The sequence below is a fragment of the Ornithorhynchus anatinus genome, chromosome 11 (genome assembly GCF_004115215.2).
Source record: "Ornithorhynchus anatinus isolate Pmale09 chromosome 11, mOrnAna1.pri.v4, whole genome shotgun sequence".
Classification (NCBI taxonomy): Eukaryota; Metazoa; Chordata; class Mammalia; order Monotremata; family Ornithorhynchidae; genus Ornithorhynchus; species Ornithorhynchus anatinus.
The window spans coordinates 25,113,428-25,135,400 of record NC_041738.1 but is presented as its reverse complement, the minus strand read 5'-3'; the positions used below and the strand labels follow the sequence as shown (position 1 = coordinate 25,135,400).

The 21,973-nt window shown below is 44.1% G+C and overlaps 1 protein-coding gene across 1 annotated transcript; it reads right to left on the bottom strand.

Annotated features, from left to right (window-relative positions):
* Positions 1-1,125: 1,125 nt before the first annotated feature.
* On the bottom strand, positions 1,126-18,562 carry DNAJA2 (DnaJ heat shock protein family (Hsp40) member A2). Its single transcript, XM_001507592.5, has 9 exons — positions 18,415-18,562; positions 13,408-13,467; positions 12,893-13,116; positions 10,464-10,544; positions 10,087-10,220; positions 8,235-8,431; positions 4,068-4,212; positions 3,697-3,824; positions 1,126-2,889 (listed from the first exon to the last, which is right to left on the bottom strand). The coding sequence occupies exons 1-9, from the start codon at positions 18,490-18,492 to the stop codon at positions 2,701-2,703; spliced, it is 1,236 nt and encodes a 411-aa protein (XP_001507642.1). The 5' UTR covers positions 18,493-18,562; the 3' UTR covers positions 1,126-2,700.
* Positions 18,563-21,973: the final 3,411 nt, after the last annotated feature.

Here is a 21,973-nt window from a genome sequence, read left to right as displayed (position 1 = left end):
GTACCCAACCTGATTATCTTCTAACTACCCCAGAGCTGCCTGGCACACTGCACTTAAAAACCATCTTAAAAAAAAAATAGAAAACCAAATTCCATTTGGCTTCTCAGGGCAGCACCTCAGAGACCCCTCCTGCCCCCAACACAAAACTCCTTAATTTAGGTGAGGGAAACCTCAGTAGTCTGGGACAGGTACGCCATTTCTGCGAGGGGAGCAGGCCTATCAGAAGCCATGTTTGAAGTGGGTGAGAAGCCAGGCTTCCCGGTTTAATTCACTCACCCCGAATGATTTATGGAATCATCACCACCAAAGCAGATGGCTGGCTGTTCACTTGGCAGTGTCAACTTCAACTTTAGAGAAGCCAGCTCCTCTGAGTTTCATTCTTCATCAAGTCTGTCAGGCCCGGTTACCCTTCCACCGCTAAACACGAGGAGAAAGAATTGTCGACGTGGGTTCTGGGTTTACGTGGGTTTAATTCCTGGTCTGGAATGATCAATCCTGATGAACCCAGGGGTGAGAGAGACAATCTACGTGCTAGGTTTTGTGGAAAACCTTGTCAGGGGTTCTACATATCATGAGAGGGGAACCGGGGAGAGAGGGAAGTCCTGGGGAGGAAAGATTGAGGTATCAGAAATGGAAAAAAATGAAATATAATTTAAGACCATCCGACTATATGAACTGCCAACCCAGATACTCTTTGATTAATGATCTTCTAGGGTAAGTAACCTCCAGGACTGCATATCTAGTTGAGGGAATTTGGATTAAAAGGATGTTAACATCAGCCAATTCAAATGAAGATTTCCTCATTCCCAACATTCCAGGCACATAAATACCTTTAGCACATCTTTCAATCTTGGCCTGAGCATTTATATTTGTAAATACTCTGGTTATTTCATCCTAACATCCTTCGAACCACCTGCTGTATCCTTGGGTTTCCTCTTGTCCCCACCATTTGTAAATATTTTGCACGGTGGCCACCCCCATTAGAGCCGAAACTCTGTTTTGTTTCTGTTGAACTCTCCCAAGCTCCCCCGGAATAGTGCGTTGCACACATGTAAATGCCACTGATTTACCTAAACAGCCTATGTTGAGGACCAAAACAAAAAAGACTAGACTAATGAGCAGCTATTTAATGTTGCATAAACCTTTATTTTAAGTTCACAAGTTGATAAAGAAGTTGCATTTCTTACTTCAGAGTTAAATGTTTGCGGGGATGTAGCCTTGGATACAACAACTCTCCAACTGTGTCAATTTTAGCCAAGGTTGTCTTCAGAAGTCTTTCTGCTGACTAAACCTCAACACAATAAACCACTCTTTCCTTGGCTACTGCTTGAGAGCAAGTTCTTCCTGGGAACTTCCTCATCCCTCTTCTAATCCTCCTGCTTATAAAGAACTCATGATTGTCCAGGCTAAAGAATGGATGTCAAAATATTCAAATTCAGATTTGATTTTTATTGTCTCCCTCCTATCCCTACACAGATTTAGTAGCATCCAAGAAAATCCGTTTAACTTCTACTATTTCCCTTCAATGTTTCTTGACAGTTTTAACCCGGAGTTTGGGAGGAAACACATTACATTCAATTGCAAAAAAAGTCTTACAATTTCAAATTGTATTTAACTTTACCTGATATTTCTTGTTGCATCAGCCTAACTTTTAAAATTATTTCCACTTCAAATTTCAACTAGAGTGGAAGATAGATGACCAAGTTATTTATTACACACACAGACACAGCACAAGGGCTATGAAGTCACCATTTCTGTTGCCCAGTTGAGATTAGTAGTATCTAGACAGCGCCCCCCCCCCCCCCCCATAATCTCAATGAATCCCTACAAAGCAGGGGGGGAAAGAGGTGTACGTTAGCCTGGCCAGCAATGCTATAAACATTACTATTCATTTAACACATTACCTTTGGCTGACACTACATACAAAATGCCATTATGATACCAACAAAGCCTGTTTCTACCACCATCCAGCTTTCCTTTAAAAAACTCGGTAAGGGCTTGAAGCATGAAACCTCACTCCAATGGGTTTTATAAGAACTGTTAAAACTTGTCCATACTTTTAAAAATGTGACACCGGGAATATTTATACATCAACTGCTTTTATTATCGCGTTTCAGAAACCTTTCACAAGATGGTAAAAAAAAGAAAACAAAACCAAAAAAAAAAAAACTTTACAACCACTTCTAACTTAGTCTTCCATTGTTCCCAGTCAGCTCCAAACCCATTGTGTGCAAAGCCCATTTACCATGCATCTAAATGATAGATACAGGCTATGAAATTCTTTATTCTATTTGTAGCAGCTTATGCAAGTGCAGCCAAATACAAAGCTTCGGGATGAATTGTACACAAACTTTACAATGTAGGATTTAAAATAGGAAACGTAAAATCGACACAAAACTGGTAAAAATCAAGCACAGATACTGAGGACTGAAACTTAGAATCCATGTGAAAGGGAGTTGTCTGGTTTTCCTTTCAAGTGCTTTTATTCTGCTACAGGACGGTCAAAATGAAGATGTAAAGCTTTGTGGTTAGTTTAAATTATACACTCTGTAGATACTATAACCAATTTTAAAAGTTACACATAGAGCAACAGATGTCCATCAGTTCATCTGGATTGCTTAACAATCCAGCTGGATTGCTGACAACAAATCAGGCAAAATTGGAAAGGAAATCCTTCTGTGCAACTTTTTTCCTCTACGTTTACTGATGGGCGCACTGTACTCCGGGTCCATGGTGGCTGCTCTCCTCATCAGAGCTATCGTTATAAGCCTCGCGTCTCTGACCACCTGCTGAACCACGAGTGCTATCGAACTCCTGGAGATCTACCTCTTCTGTTTCACCAATCACACTGGGAACTTCTGGTCTAGCTGGCAGAAGATCTTCAAGTTCCTTCATGGAAAAGGGAAAATCATTTAACTCTGCAAGGTACTGGAAGAAAGCTTCCTCTGACATCAGAGAGGACGTCTCTCCCGATTCCTCTGTTTCTTGGGAAAGTTCAATCTGATCTACTGTGAAAGCCCGGCCAACCCCTAGAGAGACTCAGTTCCCGCCAAAATCATTTACATATCCTCTTTAATAAGAACTAATTCGATCACTCCCTTTCCCGACTCCTGTTTCTCTCGTCCACATAGACACACACACTCAGGCTACTCTTTGCTAGCCCCTGATGCCGAGCTGGCTGGACCCAGAATTATGTAAATAATGGCTTTGAGTCACTGTTGCTTGAAAAGAGCTACTGCCAGGTGGGTATGGGAAAAGTCTTGAGGGAAGGCCTGTTAGGATCGTAACACTTGAGAACACCAAAAATCTTTGTATTTCATCTAATATCCACTTATCATAATTAATATATAAAGGACCAATAATAATGGTGCTATTTCTTAAGAGCTAACTACGCGCCAGGCTCTGTACTAGGCTCTGGGGTACACACACAAGATAACCAGTTTGGACACAGTCCCTGTCCCACAGTGGGCTCGGTCTTAATCCCCATTTTACATATGAGGTGACTGAGGCCCAGAAAAGTGAAGTGACTTGCCCAGAGTCCCACAGCAGACAAGTGGCAGAGCCGGGTTTAGCACCCAAGTCCTCTGACTCCCAGGCCCGAGCTCTTTCCACTAGGCCATGCTGTTTCTCCTGTTTCCCCAAATATTGCTACAAATGGCGAAAGGACACAAATATTTTAAATTGGGCAATACTTACAGATAGCTTCTCTGGGCTAATCCAGTTGTTATCAGGAAACTGCACATCAAATTTTATATAAAGATCACCTTTTTCAAAAGGATTACGATACTGGGGCATTCCTTCGCCTCGAACAACCCGGACACAGCCTGTGAATTTGGGAAAGGAAATAAAAGAAAAACCACCATGATAGTCCTCACGAGCAATCGTTAAGCTAAATTTACTCTATGCCAACCATTGGGCTAGAGACAAGACAGTTGGATAACAGGGCAGCATCTTCCCAATCTCTGGTGTGAATTTCTCTATACTAAAATAATCAAAAACTACAAAATAGGGATAAAAATCAATCAAAATGAATGAATCGAGTTATCATATTAAAAATCAAGATTTACCTGGTTCGATGACTTTGCCAGGAGGATATTTCACGACAATCTGACGGGCATCGAGGTGCTTGAACGTGAACTGGAATCCACAGAGAGCTTCAACGAGTCCTACCTTGTGTGTCATATGCAAATCGTTCCCATCTCTCTGGAATGACTGGAGGAAAGCAAAAAAGAAACCAGTAAGCGCCTATAAATTGCACGGGATCAGATCCAGACACACGGTCCTATCGATTCTGCAAATTCCCTTCTCTAGAGAGACTTGGTGGGCTTACTTACACTAGACAAATTCTGTAGACAAATTCTGTAGCATGGGCAAGATGAATTATTTACGTACTTCCGTGTGCATGGTCGGTGATTGGAAAGCCCCCGTTTCCTTGGTGTGGGGAACTTTGTGTGTATGAGAGGACAGCTAAACTTGGGAAGGTGCATGAATGGGGAGTGATAATGGCAGGCAAACCTAGGAATTGATGGTGTTTGCGTGCATAAAACGACACAAAATAGGAAGCCTTCTCCATAGCGTTGATTTATGGCATAGCAGACGAGGGACAAAAAAAGAGGAGTTAATAAGGCGTTTTTTAAATGGCAAAACTGCTGGCTTGGGAAGCTTGTGGAGCCTCTAGGCCTCAGTCCTCTTATGGGTTATAAGATCCAACAATTGGCTTGATGCTCTGTCAGTAATGATCAGTTTATAAAAGAGCTCTGTTTAATCCACTGTAATTTCCCTTAGACCAAGGATGATTTCCCCCATTTGAAAAGTCAATATTAACCAAATACATAAGCACAGGATAGCATTTTTCAAAGATCCTCTCACTCAGGGGACTGGAACCTTTGTGGTACATGCTTTTCCCTCGCCACAAAACTCTGTATCTTTGACTTCCTCAAAGGGTAAGCTGAATTCTTAGGGTGAGTGGAAGGGAGGAAAGGATATTAGCAATTTTCTACATGCACCGTGCCTAACTTTACAGTTCCTCAGCATGCAATGTAATTTAGTTACCCTGAGAATGTAAACGTCTAGCTTTCAGTCCTAACTATAGAGGCACAGGTCAATATGAAAACAATACCTCATTTCTCATGAAATATCATTCGAATGAAAGCCATATGGAATATAAAGTTACCTCCCACAGCAGCCTTTGTCAGCAATGAATAGCACATTGTATGCCAGCACTGTAAAATCTCTGCCACAACATTGTAGCTAGTGGCAAGTCTTTTACATCATGATCACTTTCAACCTGTTGCCCCTGTAGCCTATCCACAGCAGGCAATAAGCAGGGCGGACAACGGCCCCACAGTTCTTATGCACATATCCCTAATATATTTTCTTGTCTGTCTCGCCCTCGAGATGCTTAAAGTTTCGGGTGGGCAGGGAACACGTCTAACTCTGTCGTACTGTACTCTCCCAAGTGCTTAAAACAGGGAGCCAAAAATACCACTGATTGGACTTGGCCGATGATTCTGCCACTCAACTGATATTTGGTTTCAAGGTCATAATGGTAAACACATTCCCGGAGCGGTAGTCCCTAATGCCCTGCCGCCTCTCAGGCAAGATACCTCCATCAATCACCTCAGCACTCATATATGTTTATCTGAAAAGTTTGGCTTAGGTTCCCAAATCCACTTCTCCCCAATCCTTTGTCTTCAGAACCCCGGAAAAGGATCCTGCAGTCTGGCAGAAGGAAGACGGACCAGAGAATTTACTCCTAGTTCTGAAAGTAGCTCAAGCATGCTAAGAACAGCAAATTCTAGCAGTTCATAAAAAGCCACTCCCACTAATGGATTGCTACTAGTTCTAGCCCATCTTCTGAAAAATGCTGGACATTTCAGGTGAAGAACAACATTATTTGGAAATAGAAACAGCACAAGACATTTCTGGGCATGTTTTCTAGAATAAACTTACTTTAATTACTTGTTTTTTCTGAGAGGACAGTGTCCTACCCAGAGGTAAATGTGCTCAAGAGTTATTCTTTTTGCTAAAATCATTTTAGCCCATTTCCTCAATTGCATTTTGTTTGTCCCACCCTATTATTAAGCAGAAAAATTATTTTTATATCATTTTCTTCCAAGATAAATGTTCATATTTAAAATACAGCCAGAAAACAGGATAAATTCTGAAGTTTGTTTCTGTTTCATGAGGGTGGTGCAGGTGCCCAGGCTCTCTGCCCAGCTCCTGACTCTCTAAACCTTCAGTAAAACTGGAGTTAATGCAAAAATCAGATCAAAAAAGCTGTCAAACTTTCCAGGAGTCATAAATAATCCTTTCCAAAAGTATGCAGTTTATTGAATTCATTATTTTGATTTTTCAAAACGAGGTTATTTCCCCATTTTTAATCATGGAATAATGAGCCGATTCTCTTAGTTCACTTTATCGGTTATAACTTGACAGGAAAATCACTGACGAATCAAAAACTTATTTTTTAACAGCTATTACCTAATGCAACAAAAGCAATTTCATTTTGGCACATTCTCCTCCCCACATATTACTGGATCAAATACTATCTTTTTAGTTTTCAACTTCAGAAGCCAAGTTTACAGTAGAAAGCTCCAGAAAAGTGTTCTAATCTCCTGCTACAAGGGCTCCCTTTATCCCTCAAAGTTCTCCTTCAATACTCCCATGAAAAAGTCCAATTCATTTTTCTCTGGGCACGAGAGACCTACAAGGTGAGAAGAAAGGCTAGGCTCTTGCCACTCACAAAACCCTTAATTCACCCACACCCTCACTAAATGGCTGTTTGGAACTCCCAACCCCTAATTTGAAAAGCTCTGCCCAGGAGACCCTCTTGTATATTGGACAAATTAGCTCAGCCAGCTCTCCATGTTGGTGGCTGAGCCTTGCAAAACCTCATTTTAAGAAACATTAGTGGTCTAGCACTCACCCATTTTGACACTTGCAAGCAGGGGCGAAAACTATTTCTTCCGATACCTCAGCGTGCGGTATCCAAACAGGGTTCTGTTGTCAGATGAACATTCCCTAATGCCCTAACAACATTCTAGCCAAAGCACGCAACGAAAAATGTTACGGAAGGATCGGGGGTAATAGTAATAGCATGAGGCCATCAGGGAAGCCCACTACATCACCTGCCTAGTGTTTGTACGGTATTATGGTCAGTCTTTGCTGAGAGTGGGATTTTTTGACTTTTTTGTACCAGTGAAGAGTGGTACCGGGAGGAGCCAAATCCCCTGAGTGGAGAGAGATTTCTGCTCTGCCTTATCACGCAGAATGAGTGAGAAAGCTCTTTACCTGTCTGCTGGATAAATCAAGCTAACCAACCAAGATAATACATTCTAATTAAGCTGATGGAAAGGTAGGCCAGAGAGTTGATGATTTTGAAGTTTCTCTGGAGAAAAATCTTAGTTTGTGGTCTTAAATCTCTCTGAATTTTCTTTCATACATTCTTTCAAACTGTAGCTGATTAAAATATCATTTATTAGCTGACATCGAGTAATCAGTTTTACAGTTCTTCCAAGTACTCAGGAAGAGTCCTCTTTTGAAATCTGGCCAAATTCCACATCTATTACTCCTTCTGATTAAATGCCTGGTCTGAAGAAGAGTTATTAATGCTTCCATCCTGGGTAATTTAGCACAGTGACTTCTTGCTAACAAAAGGGAATATAGAATTAGCTCTTTCGGATTTACTATATTGCAACACCAGAGGCAGATGAACAGGATGAAGAGGGGAGACAGGTTAAAGAAGTAAGCAGAGGGGGTACTGCTAAAAAAAAAATTAAATGCAAACCTCATAATATATCCTGGCATTTAAAGGGTAACTCTGGAAACCTCTCTAATTTTAAAAGGGCAGACCTAATATCACAAACTATTCATTCATTCATTCAATAGTATTTATTGAGCGCTTACTATGTGCAGAGCACTGTACTAAGCGCTTGGGATGAACAGGTCGGCAACAGATAGAGACAGTCCCTGCCGTTTGACGGGCTTACAGTCTAATCGGGGGAGACGGACAGACAAGAACACAAACTAGTTTTTTCGAGGTCACACCCTAGTAGTAGACAGTGAATTTAATGTGCGTAAATAGTTTTAACTAAAGCTCTGTCAACTCGGGAAACATGAATTCCTTTCAGGTGGTAATTAGTTTTATTACATTTTTCTTTTCTTCTTGTTACATGAAAACATTTCCCATAAAGCAGCACGGTTTCAATGAACAATAATGAAAAAAAAGTTACCTCATGCTCTTTTTCTTGTAGTAGAAGCACAATATCTCCTGGTTCCACTCCTGGGGCCTGGTCTGCCTCACCAGTAAATGTAATCCTCTGCCCGTGTTTCATGCCTTTATCTACATGAACTTCAAGAATCTTTACTTCCTTTATCACTTTCTTCCCTTCACATTTTTTACAACGATCCTTTTCATTGATTACCTCCCCTAAAAAGAGTAAGAGACAGAAGTCAGATATCTGGGGAAAGACCTTCAGAAACTCAGTGATTAAATTTCGTATGGACTCCTGTTTATCACTGGTCTCATTTCAAAACCTCAAGTTGTTGAATCAGGCATGCCAAGAAGGAAACCCACAGTGCACCACCCAGAGCGCACACCCACTTAGCTGCCTGCCTCAAGCAGTTAATGATCTTTATTGAGTACTTACTGTGTGCAGAGCACTATATTAAGTTTCTAGGAGAGTATAACACAATAGGGTTGGTAGACATAAACCCTGCCCAAGAGGAGTTTACAGTCTAGGGGGGAGCTACGTACACTTAAATAATTTACAAATAGGTTTCAGATACTTGGCTTGGCAGGTAGGGCATGGGACCTAAAGGAAACGCAATGAGCCTCAAATCCCTGAGTTCCCAGGACGGGGAGGAGGAAAGGAAGTCACCTGTTCCCATATAATAACAACTGCGGTATTTGCTGAGCACTTAGTAATGTGTTAAATGCTGGAGTAGATACAAAACACTCACATCAGACACAGTGGATACAGTTCCTGTTCCACAAGGGGCTCAGAGTCTAAGGGGGAGGGAGAGCAGGTATTTAATCTTTATTTTACAGATGAGGAAATTGAGGCCCAGAAGTCAACTGGCTTGTCCAAAATCATACAGGAGGCAAGGGGAAGAGCCAGGTATCACACAAAAGCAGCAATCCTGGGAATATTTTTTAAGTTTTGAAAACTGAGTCAAAAATTACCGCACAGCCTTAGGGTTAACTTTGGGTTTTGTTCGTTTCTGAAGCTCTTTGAGGGCACAGTATGTGTACTTTATTGTATTGTCTTAAGTGCTTATTAAATATCACTGATGGGACTCTACTTCAAAAACCCCGCAAACTGAAATCCATAACAGGAGCAGAAAATTTTGAGCAGGTAAATGGAAGATCCCAGATGCCCATCCCTCCCAATAATAATGAAAACTGTCCATGCAATTGCTGACATTCAGGAGAGAACGTGTAAGGACAAAATGAAAAGAAAGTTTTTTACCAATTTTTACTCATTCACAGCTTATTAAAAAGGTGGGAAAGGGAAGAAAAAAAGCAATAACAAAGAAGCATAATACTGGTGAAATTCCACAGGAACAGGTATATGGTGACAGTAACTATGAATTCAATCCCTAGAAAAGTTTATTTGCATATTATCATTATTACTTTTGTGAAGTGCTTACAATGATTTAAGTTAGCAGGTTGGCACACAATCCCTGTCTTACACAGGGCTCACAGTAGGAGAACAGGCACTGAATTCCCATTTTACAGATGAAGAAACTGAGGCACAGGAAAGTTGAGAGACTTGCCAAAGGGCACAAAGCTGGCAACCGGCAGAGCCAGGATTAGGACCCGGATCCTCTGACTCCCAGCCCTGTGCTCTTTTCACTAGGCCACGCTGCACCTTATTTATGAATCAGTTTCAAGAAATACAGTACCACCAAGAGTCGAATAGGTTCAAGTGAACAGTGGCTCTGACAATCTCAATGGCAAATAGATGAGCGTAGCTTGATGGGGGGCGGGGGGCAACCCAACGAACCTTCGTTCCGGTCTACGTCTCGTGTTTCCTAACCTCTCTGATCAATGTTAAGAGCACAGAGCAACCGTTGGCCTACCTTCACCATTGCAATCGGAGCACACAGACTGCATCTGCTGTACCATCCCGGGAGCCAGCTGTCTGATCATGATGCGCACACCTCGGCCCCGACAAGCACTACACTTCTGCACGGCTCCGGACTTACCACCTTGCCTAAAAACGAAGGAGCCAGTTAGTCTCGACTGCAGGAAGTCAGGCAGGATAATGTCCCGTCGAACATAAGCCTGCTTTGCACTGCTACCCAAAACATAAGTAATGCACATTTTAGTCACACTGATTTTCATGTCGCTGCCTAATCCTGTATTAAGTTTATAGTTTTAGTTGAGAAAATTTTACCTGAGGGACTTGACGCTTATCAAGGAATGAAGAGAATTCTGAGAAGAAGTAAAAACTTACCCATTGCACGCACTACAGAGAACATTCTTGCTAAGTTGTAGTTTTGTTGTCTTGCCGTTATATAAATCTTCTAAAGATACTCTAGAAAGGGAGAGGGGGAAAGAAAAAAAATCAAGTTGGGCCCCTAGGCATGTTCAAAACTGTATAGTGAGTGCTGTAAATGATGGCTTTTCACACCTGCTATGTACAGTGTAAGCTGAACTGAGCAGGGAACGTGCCGCTAATTCTGCCATATTGTACTCTTCCCAAGCGCTTAGCACACTGCTCTGCACATAGTAAGCTCCCAGGAAAAACCACTGATTAATTGAATACCTTTTTTGCAATTCAGTGACTGCTTCCTCTTTAAAATAAGCAATTGGTTGAGATTTTATGATTGAGGGAATTTAATTGAACACTAACTTGTAGACTCTAGATGGAGTAGGGTAGTGACCCATAAGTATCAGAATATTAGTTTCTGTCTGTTCTGATTATAAAAAGTGCTCAGTACAGTGCTTGGCACACAGTAAGCACTCAAGAAATACAACTGAATGAATAAAAAGGATATGAAGCTTTCGTGAATCCTCTGCAGCCTTTTATAGCGGGGCTGAAAAGATCAAAATGCCCCTCTTCCAAAAGGCAGTATCGAAGGTTGACATAAATGTCTTTCCTTTTTCTCTCCTACTTTACTATTTCCCCTGTCCCTAACTTATTTTAAAGTTTAACTCCCCCTGTAGACAGTAAGCTCTTTGTAACCAACACAGATTATACTCTCCCAACCACTTCATAGTGTTTGTAGCACAGTTAGCGCGCAGATTCCACTGATAGCTTCTTTTAGAATACAGGAGATTTGAAGATGGGCGAGCCTCTTTACCTACAGAGACAGGATCACGGGAGGAGGACTTATGAAGGCTAATAGAGCTGCCGGCGATGGAAAAAATGAAAATCTTGTTCACTTGGCAACTTTGTGAGTGGCAAAATAATCCAAAAACAAAAAAACTACTCTCAGTATAAGAAAATAAAACATGCCTAAAGGTTATAGGTCACTTCCTTAATAAACAGCTTTCATACTAATATTTCAGTGTAATTGCAAAGCTATATATCATATAAAATGAAAATTAATGAACATCTTAAAATTTTAATAATAGTAATGGTATTTGATAATCGCTTATTATGTGCCAAGCACTGTTCTAAGCCCTGGGGGAGATACAAGATGATCAGGTTGTCCCAACGTGGAGCTCAGAGTCTCAATCCCCATTTTACAGACAAAGTAACTGAGGCACAATGACCTGCCCAAAGTCACACAGCAGACAAGTGGCGGGTGCGGGATTAGAACCCATGACCAATGACTCCCAAGCCCGTGCTCTTGCCACTAGGCCATACTGCTTTAGGAACTGATGGGTAAGCATTCAGGAAAAGTAATCTCCCGTGGGTTGATAATATTAATATCAATATTTTATTATTAATTTATTAATAATTAATTAATATTAATATTAATTTTCTGATATTATTGGGCCACGCATACTGTACTCTAGGGAAGGACGGAAAGAGAAAACACTGCTTCAATGCTCTAACCTTCCTCACTCAAGCTCAACTGAACCGGCTGGTAATAAGTAAAAATTAGCATCTTTAGAATAGCCGACACCCACATGAATCAAAACACATTCAGCCATACTTTGTGGCAAGGCCTTACATTTGGATATATCCTTCTTGCCACAGGAATATACAGTCTTGAACCAAAACTTAAACATTCTGAAATGAAATCGTTCTAAAGCAACACAGAAAAGGTTTCTATGTGATAACGTTTTGATGGCTTCCAAAGATCTCCATCCTCATTCCGTAGCAAATATCAGGTTGATACCGGGTTCCCAAAGGTACGTGAAACATAAACAGAGGGAAATGGGCAGGGACTTAAAATAAGTCACAGCTCACACACGATTCTTCCTGTTTATGATCCCAATGTATGTTTTTAATAATGACAGTGGCCAACTTCCTGAAACTCAGACTGCCCACCCATTTGAAATTCTATAGGAAAAGAATACTCGTTCATAAACTCTGTCCGTCATTTTTTAATACATGAAGCTTCTAGGTCCCGGTCTGTGACCAAGGTCAGACACCGATCACATGCTGGCAGGTTGGTGCTAGGCTGGAAGCCAACATGCCCCAGAAACCAATTTGGAAGTCTGTTTAGAATCCAAGCATTAGTTTAGCTTGCAAACCAAATGTAATCGGGCAACCTCTTCAAGCTCTTGCTATAAAAGTTTCAAACTAAAGCCACAGTCAAGACAAATAACACCGAGCTACTTCAGAACAAAATAAGGACCCACAGAATAAAAAAATTCAAGACACCAAGCGGCGGCAAAAAAAAATAACCGCCCGCCCCTCCCTTTTAATGACAGTCAGAGATGATGTTCAAGGCCAATTTCATATAATGGCTAAGTAAAAATACTCACTTGAGTGGATGCATCATGTCTTCGCCTCTTCTTCTGCCATTACGACTTCTACTCTGACTACCCATGAAGCTGAACAACCCCCCGCCAAAAATATGAGAGAAAATATCGTCCATTCCGCCACTTCCACCGCTACCTTCCCGAAGGCCTTGCTCTCCATAGCGATCATATAGCTCGCGTTTCTCGGGATTTGAGAGAACTTCGTATGCAAAACTGATTTCTTTGAACTGCAGAAGAAAAAAAGAAAATCGGATTTTTAAATGGAATTTACGAGTCACACTTAATTCAAGAGGTTTACAAAGCTTGAGTACTTTCGTTTACCTCCCGATCATTTCCCCTTCTTTAAACGAGAGCGTACGCTGCGCCCCGTGCTTTTTCACAGCACTGAAATTGAGAACTCGGGGGATTAAACCCGAGGATACCCGCCCAACTCCTTTGTCCGTCATTTCTTTCAGAGTAGGAGAACGGATGTAACCTGAAAGATTTCAAGAGAGGGAAAAAAAAAAAAATCATCTTACTTTGTCCCCCGCATTTGGATTCTTATCAGGATGGTATTCCTTGGCCAACTTTCTGTATGCCTGATTGGGAAGAGACAAAATAAGTTACAAAGGTGCTCCTTGAAAAATTGTCCCAACTTGTTCTTTCCAAACCGACCTATTTTTTCCTAAAAACCAGACCTGCCCAAGGCATGCCTAGGGAAATCAAGTCAAGGGTCCTCCAAAAATGCCACTTAGCTGCGCTGGGGCCAGAAACATTTGGGACAAGCAAGCCACCACACCTCCTTGGTCCATCCGTCCCCTAACTTGTCATACCAGGTGGGTGATTCAGAGGGTGTGTGCTTCTGGGAGGGGGGTGAGGGAGAGAAGAGAAGGAAACGACCCACTGGTACATTTTAATTAAGGCGGGTCATCCTTACAAATGGCTTTCTTATTTAAGAGAATCTCAACGTTTGCAATTTTGAAATTCTCCGGTGATATGCCTAAACAGATTGTCATCATATGTAATGAAAGAGAGATTAAAACTCGAGGCAGACAATAGTAAAGGGAGGCCCAATATAAGAGTGGAACACTGTTTCACTGACCATTATTTTAGATACACTTAAAGGAGAGTTGGCAGCTCACCAAGAGATCTGAATAACTCTAAAGTTGGATTTCCCTAGTTAGTAACTCTTCTGTAATAAACTCTTCCCTCAGATGAGTTATATAATACAGGCTAGTATTTCCGGTAAGGTGACAGGATGTCCAGCCCTCCGGGTTCTGTTCCACGCTTGTCACTGCCATGGGTAACTCCATTTCATTTTCTATATAAAACTGGATTGCTACTAATCCACGAGGACGCCGTGAGGCTTTAAATATCTTAGGTGCTTGGAAATCCTCAAACTCTATGAGCGAGAAACTTTGAAAATTACAGAGGTCGGGCACCATGGTGTTGTACTTCTTGCCTCGGACCAACCAAGGAGTCTCCTCCTCCTGTGCGATGGATATTACCTGGCTTTCTGACAATGGCTCTAGATGCGTTTCAGGTTCCAGTTCAAAAGGGGAAGAGTCTTCCTGAAAGTAGCTCCCACCAATCGCAACTTTTTTGGGTAGAGAATTGGAGGAGAGCTTTGAGGCGAGAGTTGGGGGAAGTTGTTGGAATCGTATTTATGGAGCGCTTACTGTGTGCAAAGCACTCTATTAAGCGCTTGGGAGAGGTCCATCTAACATCCAACACAATACGGAAAGTCGGATCTCTTCTGTTTGGAAGCCAACGGGCCAATTATCATCTCCTGGCGTGGGCTTTTTGTGACGACCAAAGTGAGGAGACGTTGGTTGGCTCATGACAGTGGCAAGATCTCTTCTCTCCACCCCTCCCTCGCCTCAACAAGCCGAACCTCCCCGAGGCCTTTCACTTTTTTCCTTCGGTGGGGGAGGAAGGGAGGTAATGCAAGATGGGATGCTTCGGTGGGGTAGATATTCATTCACTCGACTGTATTTATTGAGTGCTTACCCTGCGCGGAGCGCTGGGAAAGAACAAAAGGCAATGAAGAGAGGCCATCCCTGCCCACAACGGGCTTACAGTCTAGAGGGGTCGGAGGGAGGTAAAGATGGGATGGGCCCAGTAGGGGGCATAATCTGTTTTCCAGGTGGTGACCTCGGGTTCGAGTTGAAGGTGGCGACAATGCTATGATCGATGAGGATGGAGAGGACCGGATGTCCTACTGAGCGCTCACCTCCTCCAGGAGGCCTTCCCAGACTGAGCCCTCCCTTTCCCTCTGCTCCTCCTCCCCATTCCCCATCTCCACCCCCGTTCTCTCCCCTTCCTCCCCTCAGGACTTGTGCCTATTTCTACATATTATTTATCACTCTATTTATTTTGTTAATGATGTGTAGATTTCTAGGATTCTATTTAGATGGTGTTGATACCTGACTACTTGTTTTGTTTCGTGTCTCCCCCGTGTAGACTGTGAGCCCGATGTTGGGCGGGGATGGTCTCTTTCTGTTGCCAAATGGACATTCCAAGCGCTTAGTAGAGTGCTCCGCACATAGTAAGCATCCAATCAATACAACTGAACTAGTAAGCGTTCAATCAATACGACTGAATGACTAAGAAGCACTCCATCAATACTACTGAATGACTAGGAAGCGCTCCATCAATACGACGGAATGACTAGGAAGCGCTCAGTCAATATGACTGAATGACTAGGAAGCGCTCAATCAATACAACTAAATGACTAGTAAGAGCTCAATCAATACAAATGAATGACTAGTAAGTGCTCAATCAATACAAATGAACGCCTAGTAAGCGCTCAATCAATACGACTAAGTGACTAGTAAGCGCTCAATCAATACGACTAAATGACTAGTAAGCACTCAATCAAAAAGACTTAACGACTAGTAAGCGCTCAATACGACTTAACGACTAGTAAGCGCTCAATCAATACAAATGAACGACTAGTAAGCGCTCAATCAATACGACTGAACGACTAGTAAGCGCTCAATCAATACGACTAAATGACTAGTAAGCGCTCAATCAATACAACTAAATGACTAGTAAGCGCTCTATCAATACTACTGAACGACTAGGAAGCGCTCAATTAATACGACTGAACGACTAGGAAGCGCTCATTTAATACGATTAAACGACTGGTAAGCGTTCTAATCCATATGACTGAACGACTAGTAAGCGCTCAATCCATACGACTAAGTAACTAGTAAGCGCTCAATCAATACGACTAAGTGACTAGTAAGCGCTCAATCAATACGACTAAATGACTAGTAAGCACTCAATCAAAAAGACTTAACGACTAGTAAGCGCTCAATCAATACAAATGAACGACTAGTAAGCGCTCAATCAATACAAATGAACGACTAGTAAGCGCTCAATCAATACGACTGAACGACTAGTAAGCGCTCAATCAATACGACTAAATGACTAGTAAGCGCTCAATCAATACAACTAAATGACTAGTAAGCGCTCTATCAATACTACTGAACGACTAGGAAGCGCTCAATTAATACGACTGAACGACTAGGAAGCGCTCATTTAATACGATTAAACGACTGGTAAGCGCTCTAATCCATATGACTGAACGACTAGTAAGCGCTCAATCCATACGACTGAACGCCTAGTAAGCGCTCAATCAATAAGACTAAGTAACTAGTAAGCGCTCAATCAATACGACTAAGTGACTAGTAAGCGCTCAATCAATACGACTAAATGACTAGTAAGCACTCAATCAAAAAGACTTAACGACTAGTAAGCGCTCAATACGACTTAACGACTAGTAAGCGCTCAATCAATACAAATGAACGACTAGTAAGCGCTCAATCAATACGACTAAATGACTAGTAAGTGCTCAATCAATACAACTAAATGACTAGTAAGCGCTCAATCAATACGACTGAACGACTAGGAAGCGCTCATTTAATACGATTAAACGACTGGTAAGCGCTCTAATCCATATGACTGAACGACTAGTAAGCGCTCAATCCATACGACTGAACGACTAGTAAGCGCTCAATCAATATGACTAACTAGTAGTAAACACTCAATCCATACAACTGAACGACTAGTAAGTACTCAATCAATAAGACTGAACGACTAGTAGGCGCTCAATCCATATGACTGAACGACTAGTAGGCGCTCAATCAATATGACTGAACGACTAGTAAGCACTCAATCAATACGATTGAATGACTAGTAGGTGCTCAATCAATATGACTGAATGACTAGTAAGTGCTCAATCCACACGACTTAACGACTAGTAAGCGCTCAATCCATACGATTAAACGACTAATAAGAGCTCAATCCATACGATTAAACGACTAATAAGCGCTCAATCAATACGGCTAAACGACTAGTAAACGCTGAATCAATAGGACTGAACGACTAGTAAACGCTCAATCCCCACGACTGAACGACTAGTAAGAGCTCAATCCATACGACTAAGCGACTAGTAAGCGTTCAATCCATACGACTGAACGACTAGTAAGAGCTCAGTCCATACGACTGAACGACTATTAAGCGCTCAATCCACAGGACTGAACGATTAGTAAATGCTCCATCCACCCGATTAAGCGACTAGTAAACGCTCAGTCAATAAGATTAAGCGATTAGTAAACGCTCAATCCCTTCGACTGAACGACTAGTAAAAGCTCAATCCATACGATTGAGCGACTAGTAAGCGTTCAATCCTTACGACTGAACGACTAGTAAGAGCTCAGTCAATACGATTAAACGATTAGTAAACGCTCAATCCATTCGACTGAACGACTAGTAAAAGCTCAATCCATACGATTGAGCGACTAGTAAACGTTCAATCCATACGACTGAACGACTAGTAAGCGCTCAATCCATACGACTGAACGACTAGTAAACGCTCCATCCACCCGATTAAGCGCCTAATAAGCGCTCAGTCAATACGATTAAACGATTAGTAAACACTCAATCCCTACGACTGAACGACTAATAAACGCTCAATCCCTACGATTGAGCGACTAATAAGCGCTCAATCCATACGACTGAACGACTAGTAAACGCTCCATCCCCACGATTGAACGACTAATAATCGGTCCGCCCACCCGATTGAGCGACTAGTAAACGTTCAGTCCCTACGGCCGAACGGATGGACGAAGGCCGGTCCTTTTTGGGAAGGCGACGGCGGACTTTGGAGGCCGCGGGAGCCCTGCCTTTGTTTTATTATTATTATTATTATTATTTTCATTTCATTTCGGGGGTGGGGAAGTGCGCGTGGTGGCGGGGGTGCGGGGCCCACCCTGCCCCCCACGTTGGGGCTGCCAAGGTCAGCGGGGAAGGGGGGGGCCGGGATGGAGTCCGGGCCTCCGCTCCGTCCTCGCCGGGAAGGAGCGGAGGCCTTTGGTTCCTATTTATTGAGCGCTTATCACGTGCACGGCAGCCGGCCCGCAGACCCCCCGGGAGGGGGAAGGGGCGCGGCCTCCTCCTCCGGGGAGGCCTCCGGGCCGAGGCCTGTCCTCCCCCGCGCGCAAGGCCCGCGCCACCAGGCCTCGGCCGTCCCGCCTCACCTTCTTCAGCTCGTTCTCGCTGGCGCCCGGGGGCACCCCCAGGATGTCGTAGAGTTTGGTGTCGGCCACGTTGGCCATGGCGGGGCAGGGCAGGGGGCGCGGAGGACCGGGCTCGGGCGGCGCGAACGACGGCGGCGGCGGCGGCGGCGGCCCCGGCGGAGAGGAGACGGGAAGGGGCGGCCCTCACCTCTGACCCCGCGCAGGCGCACTACCCGCCAGCCGCCCCCTCCCTCGCGCATGCGCGCGCGCTCCCCCTCCGGCGCGGCGGCCACTGCGCATGTCACCCCCAGCCCTCAGCGAGCCCCCTCCCCTTCCCTTCCCGACAGCGTGGCTCAGGGAAAAGAGCCCGGGCTGGGGAGGCAGAGGTCACGGGTTCGAATCCCGCCCCCGCCACTGGGGGGGGGGGGGGGGCAGTCGCTTCTCTGGGCCTCATGACCTCATCTGGAAAAGGGGGATAATAATGTTGGTATTTGTTAAACGCTTACTATGGGCACTGTTCTAAGCGCTGGGGGAGATACAGGGGAATGAGGTTGTCCCACGTGAGGCTCACGGTTAACCCCCATTTTACAGATGAGGTAACTGAGGCCCAGAGAAGTGAAGTGACTTGCCCACAGTCACACAGCTGCCAACTGCCAGCATTAAAACTCATAATAATGTTGAAAACTCATAATAAGTGAAGTGGCAGAGTCGGGATTCGAACTCACGAAAGAGCCCGGGCTGGGGAGGCAGAGGTCACGGGTTCGAATCCCGCCTCCGCCACTGGGGAGGGGGGGGCAGTCGCTTCTCTGGGCCTCATGACCTCATCTGGAAAAGGGGCATAATAATGTTGGTATTTGTTAAGCACTTACTATGTGCTCATGGGTTCGAATCCCAGCTCTGCCACTTGTCAGCTGTGTGACTGTGGGCGAGTCACTTAACTTCTCTGTGCCTCAGTTACCTCATCTGTAAAATGGGGATTAAAACTGTGAGCCCCACGTGGGGTTTGTTAAGTGCTTACTATGTGCTCATGGGTTTGAATCCCAGCTCTGAGGTCCAGATTTTCCATTAATACCAACATTAATTCTAAGCACTGAGGGAGATACAGGGGCAGATACAGGAGATACAGGAGATACGGACATACCTAGGGGCCAACTGGCAGAGCCAGCATTAAAACTCATAATAATGTTGCTATTTGTTAAGCATTTACTACGTGCAGAGCACTGTTCTAAGTGCTGGGGGAGAAACAGGGGAATGAGGTTGTCCCATGTGAGGCTCACAATCTTCATCCCCATTTGACAGATGAGGGAACTGAGGCACAGAGAAGCGAAGTGACTTGCCCACAGTCACACAGCTGACAAGTGGCAGAGCCAGAATTCGAACCCCTGACCCCTGACTCCCAAGCCCAAGCTCTTTCCACTGAGCCACGCTGCTTCTCCAATGAGACTGTGAGCCTCACGTGGGGCAACCTGATGACCCTGTACCTACACCAGCGCTTAGAACAGTGCTCTGCACATAGTAAGCGCTTAAAAAATACCAACATTATTATTATTATGATTTTTAGTGCTGGCTCTGCCACTTGTCAGCTGGGTGACTATGGGCCAGTTGCTTCACTTCTCTGGGCCTCAGTGACCTCATCTGTCAAATGGGGATTAAGACTGTGAGCCCCACATGGCACAAACATACTCCTTGTATCCCCCCTGTCTGGGGAGGCAGAAGTCATAGGTTCGAATCCTGGCTCTGCCACTTGGCAGCTGGGGGACTGTGGGCCAGTCACTTCTTTGGGTCTCAGTGACCTCATCTGGAAAATGGGGATAATAATAATGTTGGTATTTGTTAAGAGCTTACTACATGCAGAGCACTGTTCTAAGCGCTGGGGGAGATACAGGGGAATGAGGTTGTCCCATGTGAGGCTCACAATCTTCATCCCCATTTGACAGATGAGGGAACTGAGGCACAGAGAAGCGAAGTGACTTGCCCACAGTCACACAGCTGACAAGGGGCAGAGTCGGGATGAAGACTGTGAGCCTCACGTGGGGCAACCTGATGACGCTGTATCTACCCCAGCGCTTAGAACAGTGCTCTGCACATAGTAAGCGCTTAACAAATACCAACATTATTATGAGTTTTAATGCTGGCTCTGCCGCTTGGCAGCTGAGTGACTGTGGGCAAGTCACTTCACTTCTCTGGGCCTCAGTGACCTCATCTGTCAAATGGGGATGAAGACTGTGAGCCTCATGTGGGGCAACCTGATTATCCTGTATCTACCCCAGCACTTAGAACAGTCTGCACAAAGTAAGCATTTAACAAATATCAACATTATTATGAGTTTTAATGCTGGCTCTGCTGCTTGGCCGCTGGGCAGGGACTGTCTCTATCTGTTACCGATTTGTCCATTCCAAGCGCTTAGTACAGTGCTCTGCACATAGTAAGTGCTCAATAAATACTATTGAATGAATGAATAGGTGACTGTGGGCCAGTCACTTCACTTCTCTGGGCCTCAGTGACCTCATCTGTCAAATGGGGATGAAGACTGTGAGCCTCACGTGGGACAACCTCATTCCCCTGTATTTCCCTCAGCGCTTAGAACAGTGCTCTGCACGTAGTAAACGCCTAACAAATACCAACATTATTATTATTATGAGTTCTAATGCTGGCTCTGCCGCTTGGCAGCTAGGTGACTGTGGGCCAGTCGCTTCACTTCTCTGGGCCTCAGTTCCCTCATCTGTAAAATGGGGATTAAGACTGTGAGCCCCCACATGGGACAAACATCCTCCTTGTATCCCCCCAGCACTTAGAACAGTGCTTTGCAAATAGAAAGCGCTTAACAAATGTCATCATCATTATTATTATTTTTAGGAGAAGCAGCATGGCTCAGTGGGAAGAGCCTGGGCTGGGGAGGCAGAAGTCATGGGTTCGTATCCTGCCTCCACCACTTGGCAGCTGGGGGACTGTGGGCCAGTCACTTCTCTGGGCCACGGTGACCTCATCTGCAAAATGGGGATAATAATAATAATGTTGGTATTTGTTAAGCGCTTACTATGTGCAGAGCACCGTTCTAAGCGCTAAGGGAGATACAGGGGAATGAGGTTGTCCCATATGAGGCTCACAGTTAATCCCCATTTTACAGATAAGATACCTGAGGCCCAGAGAAGTGAAGTGACTTGCCTACAGTCACACAGCTGACAAGTGGCAGAGCCAGGATTCGAACCCATGACCTCTAACTCCCAAGCCCGGGCTCTTTCCACTGAGCCACCCTGCTTCTCCAATGAAGACTAAGACCCTCACGTGGGGCAACCTGATGACCCTGCACCTACCCCAGCGCTTAGAACAGTGCTCTGCACATTGCGCTTAAATACCAACATTATTATTATTCTGAGTTCCAATCCTGGCTCTGCCGCTTGGCAGCTGGGTGACTGTGGGCAAGTCACTTCACTTCTCTGGGCCTCAGTTCCCTCATCTGTAAAATGGGAATTAAGACTGTGAGCCCCACGTGGGACAAACATCCTCCTTGTATCCCCCCAGCGCTTAGAACAGTGCTTTGCACATAGAAAGCGCTTAACAAATGTCATCATTATTATTA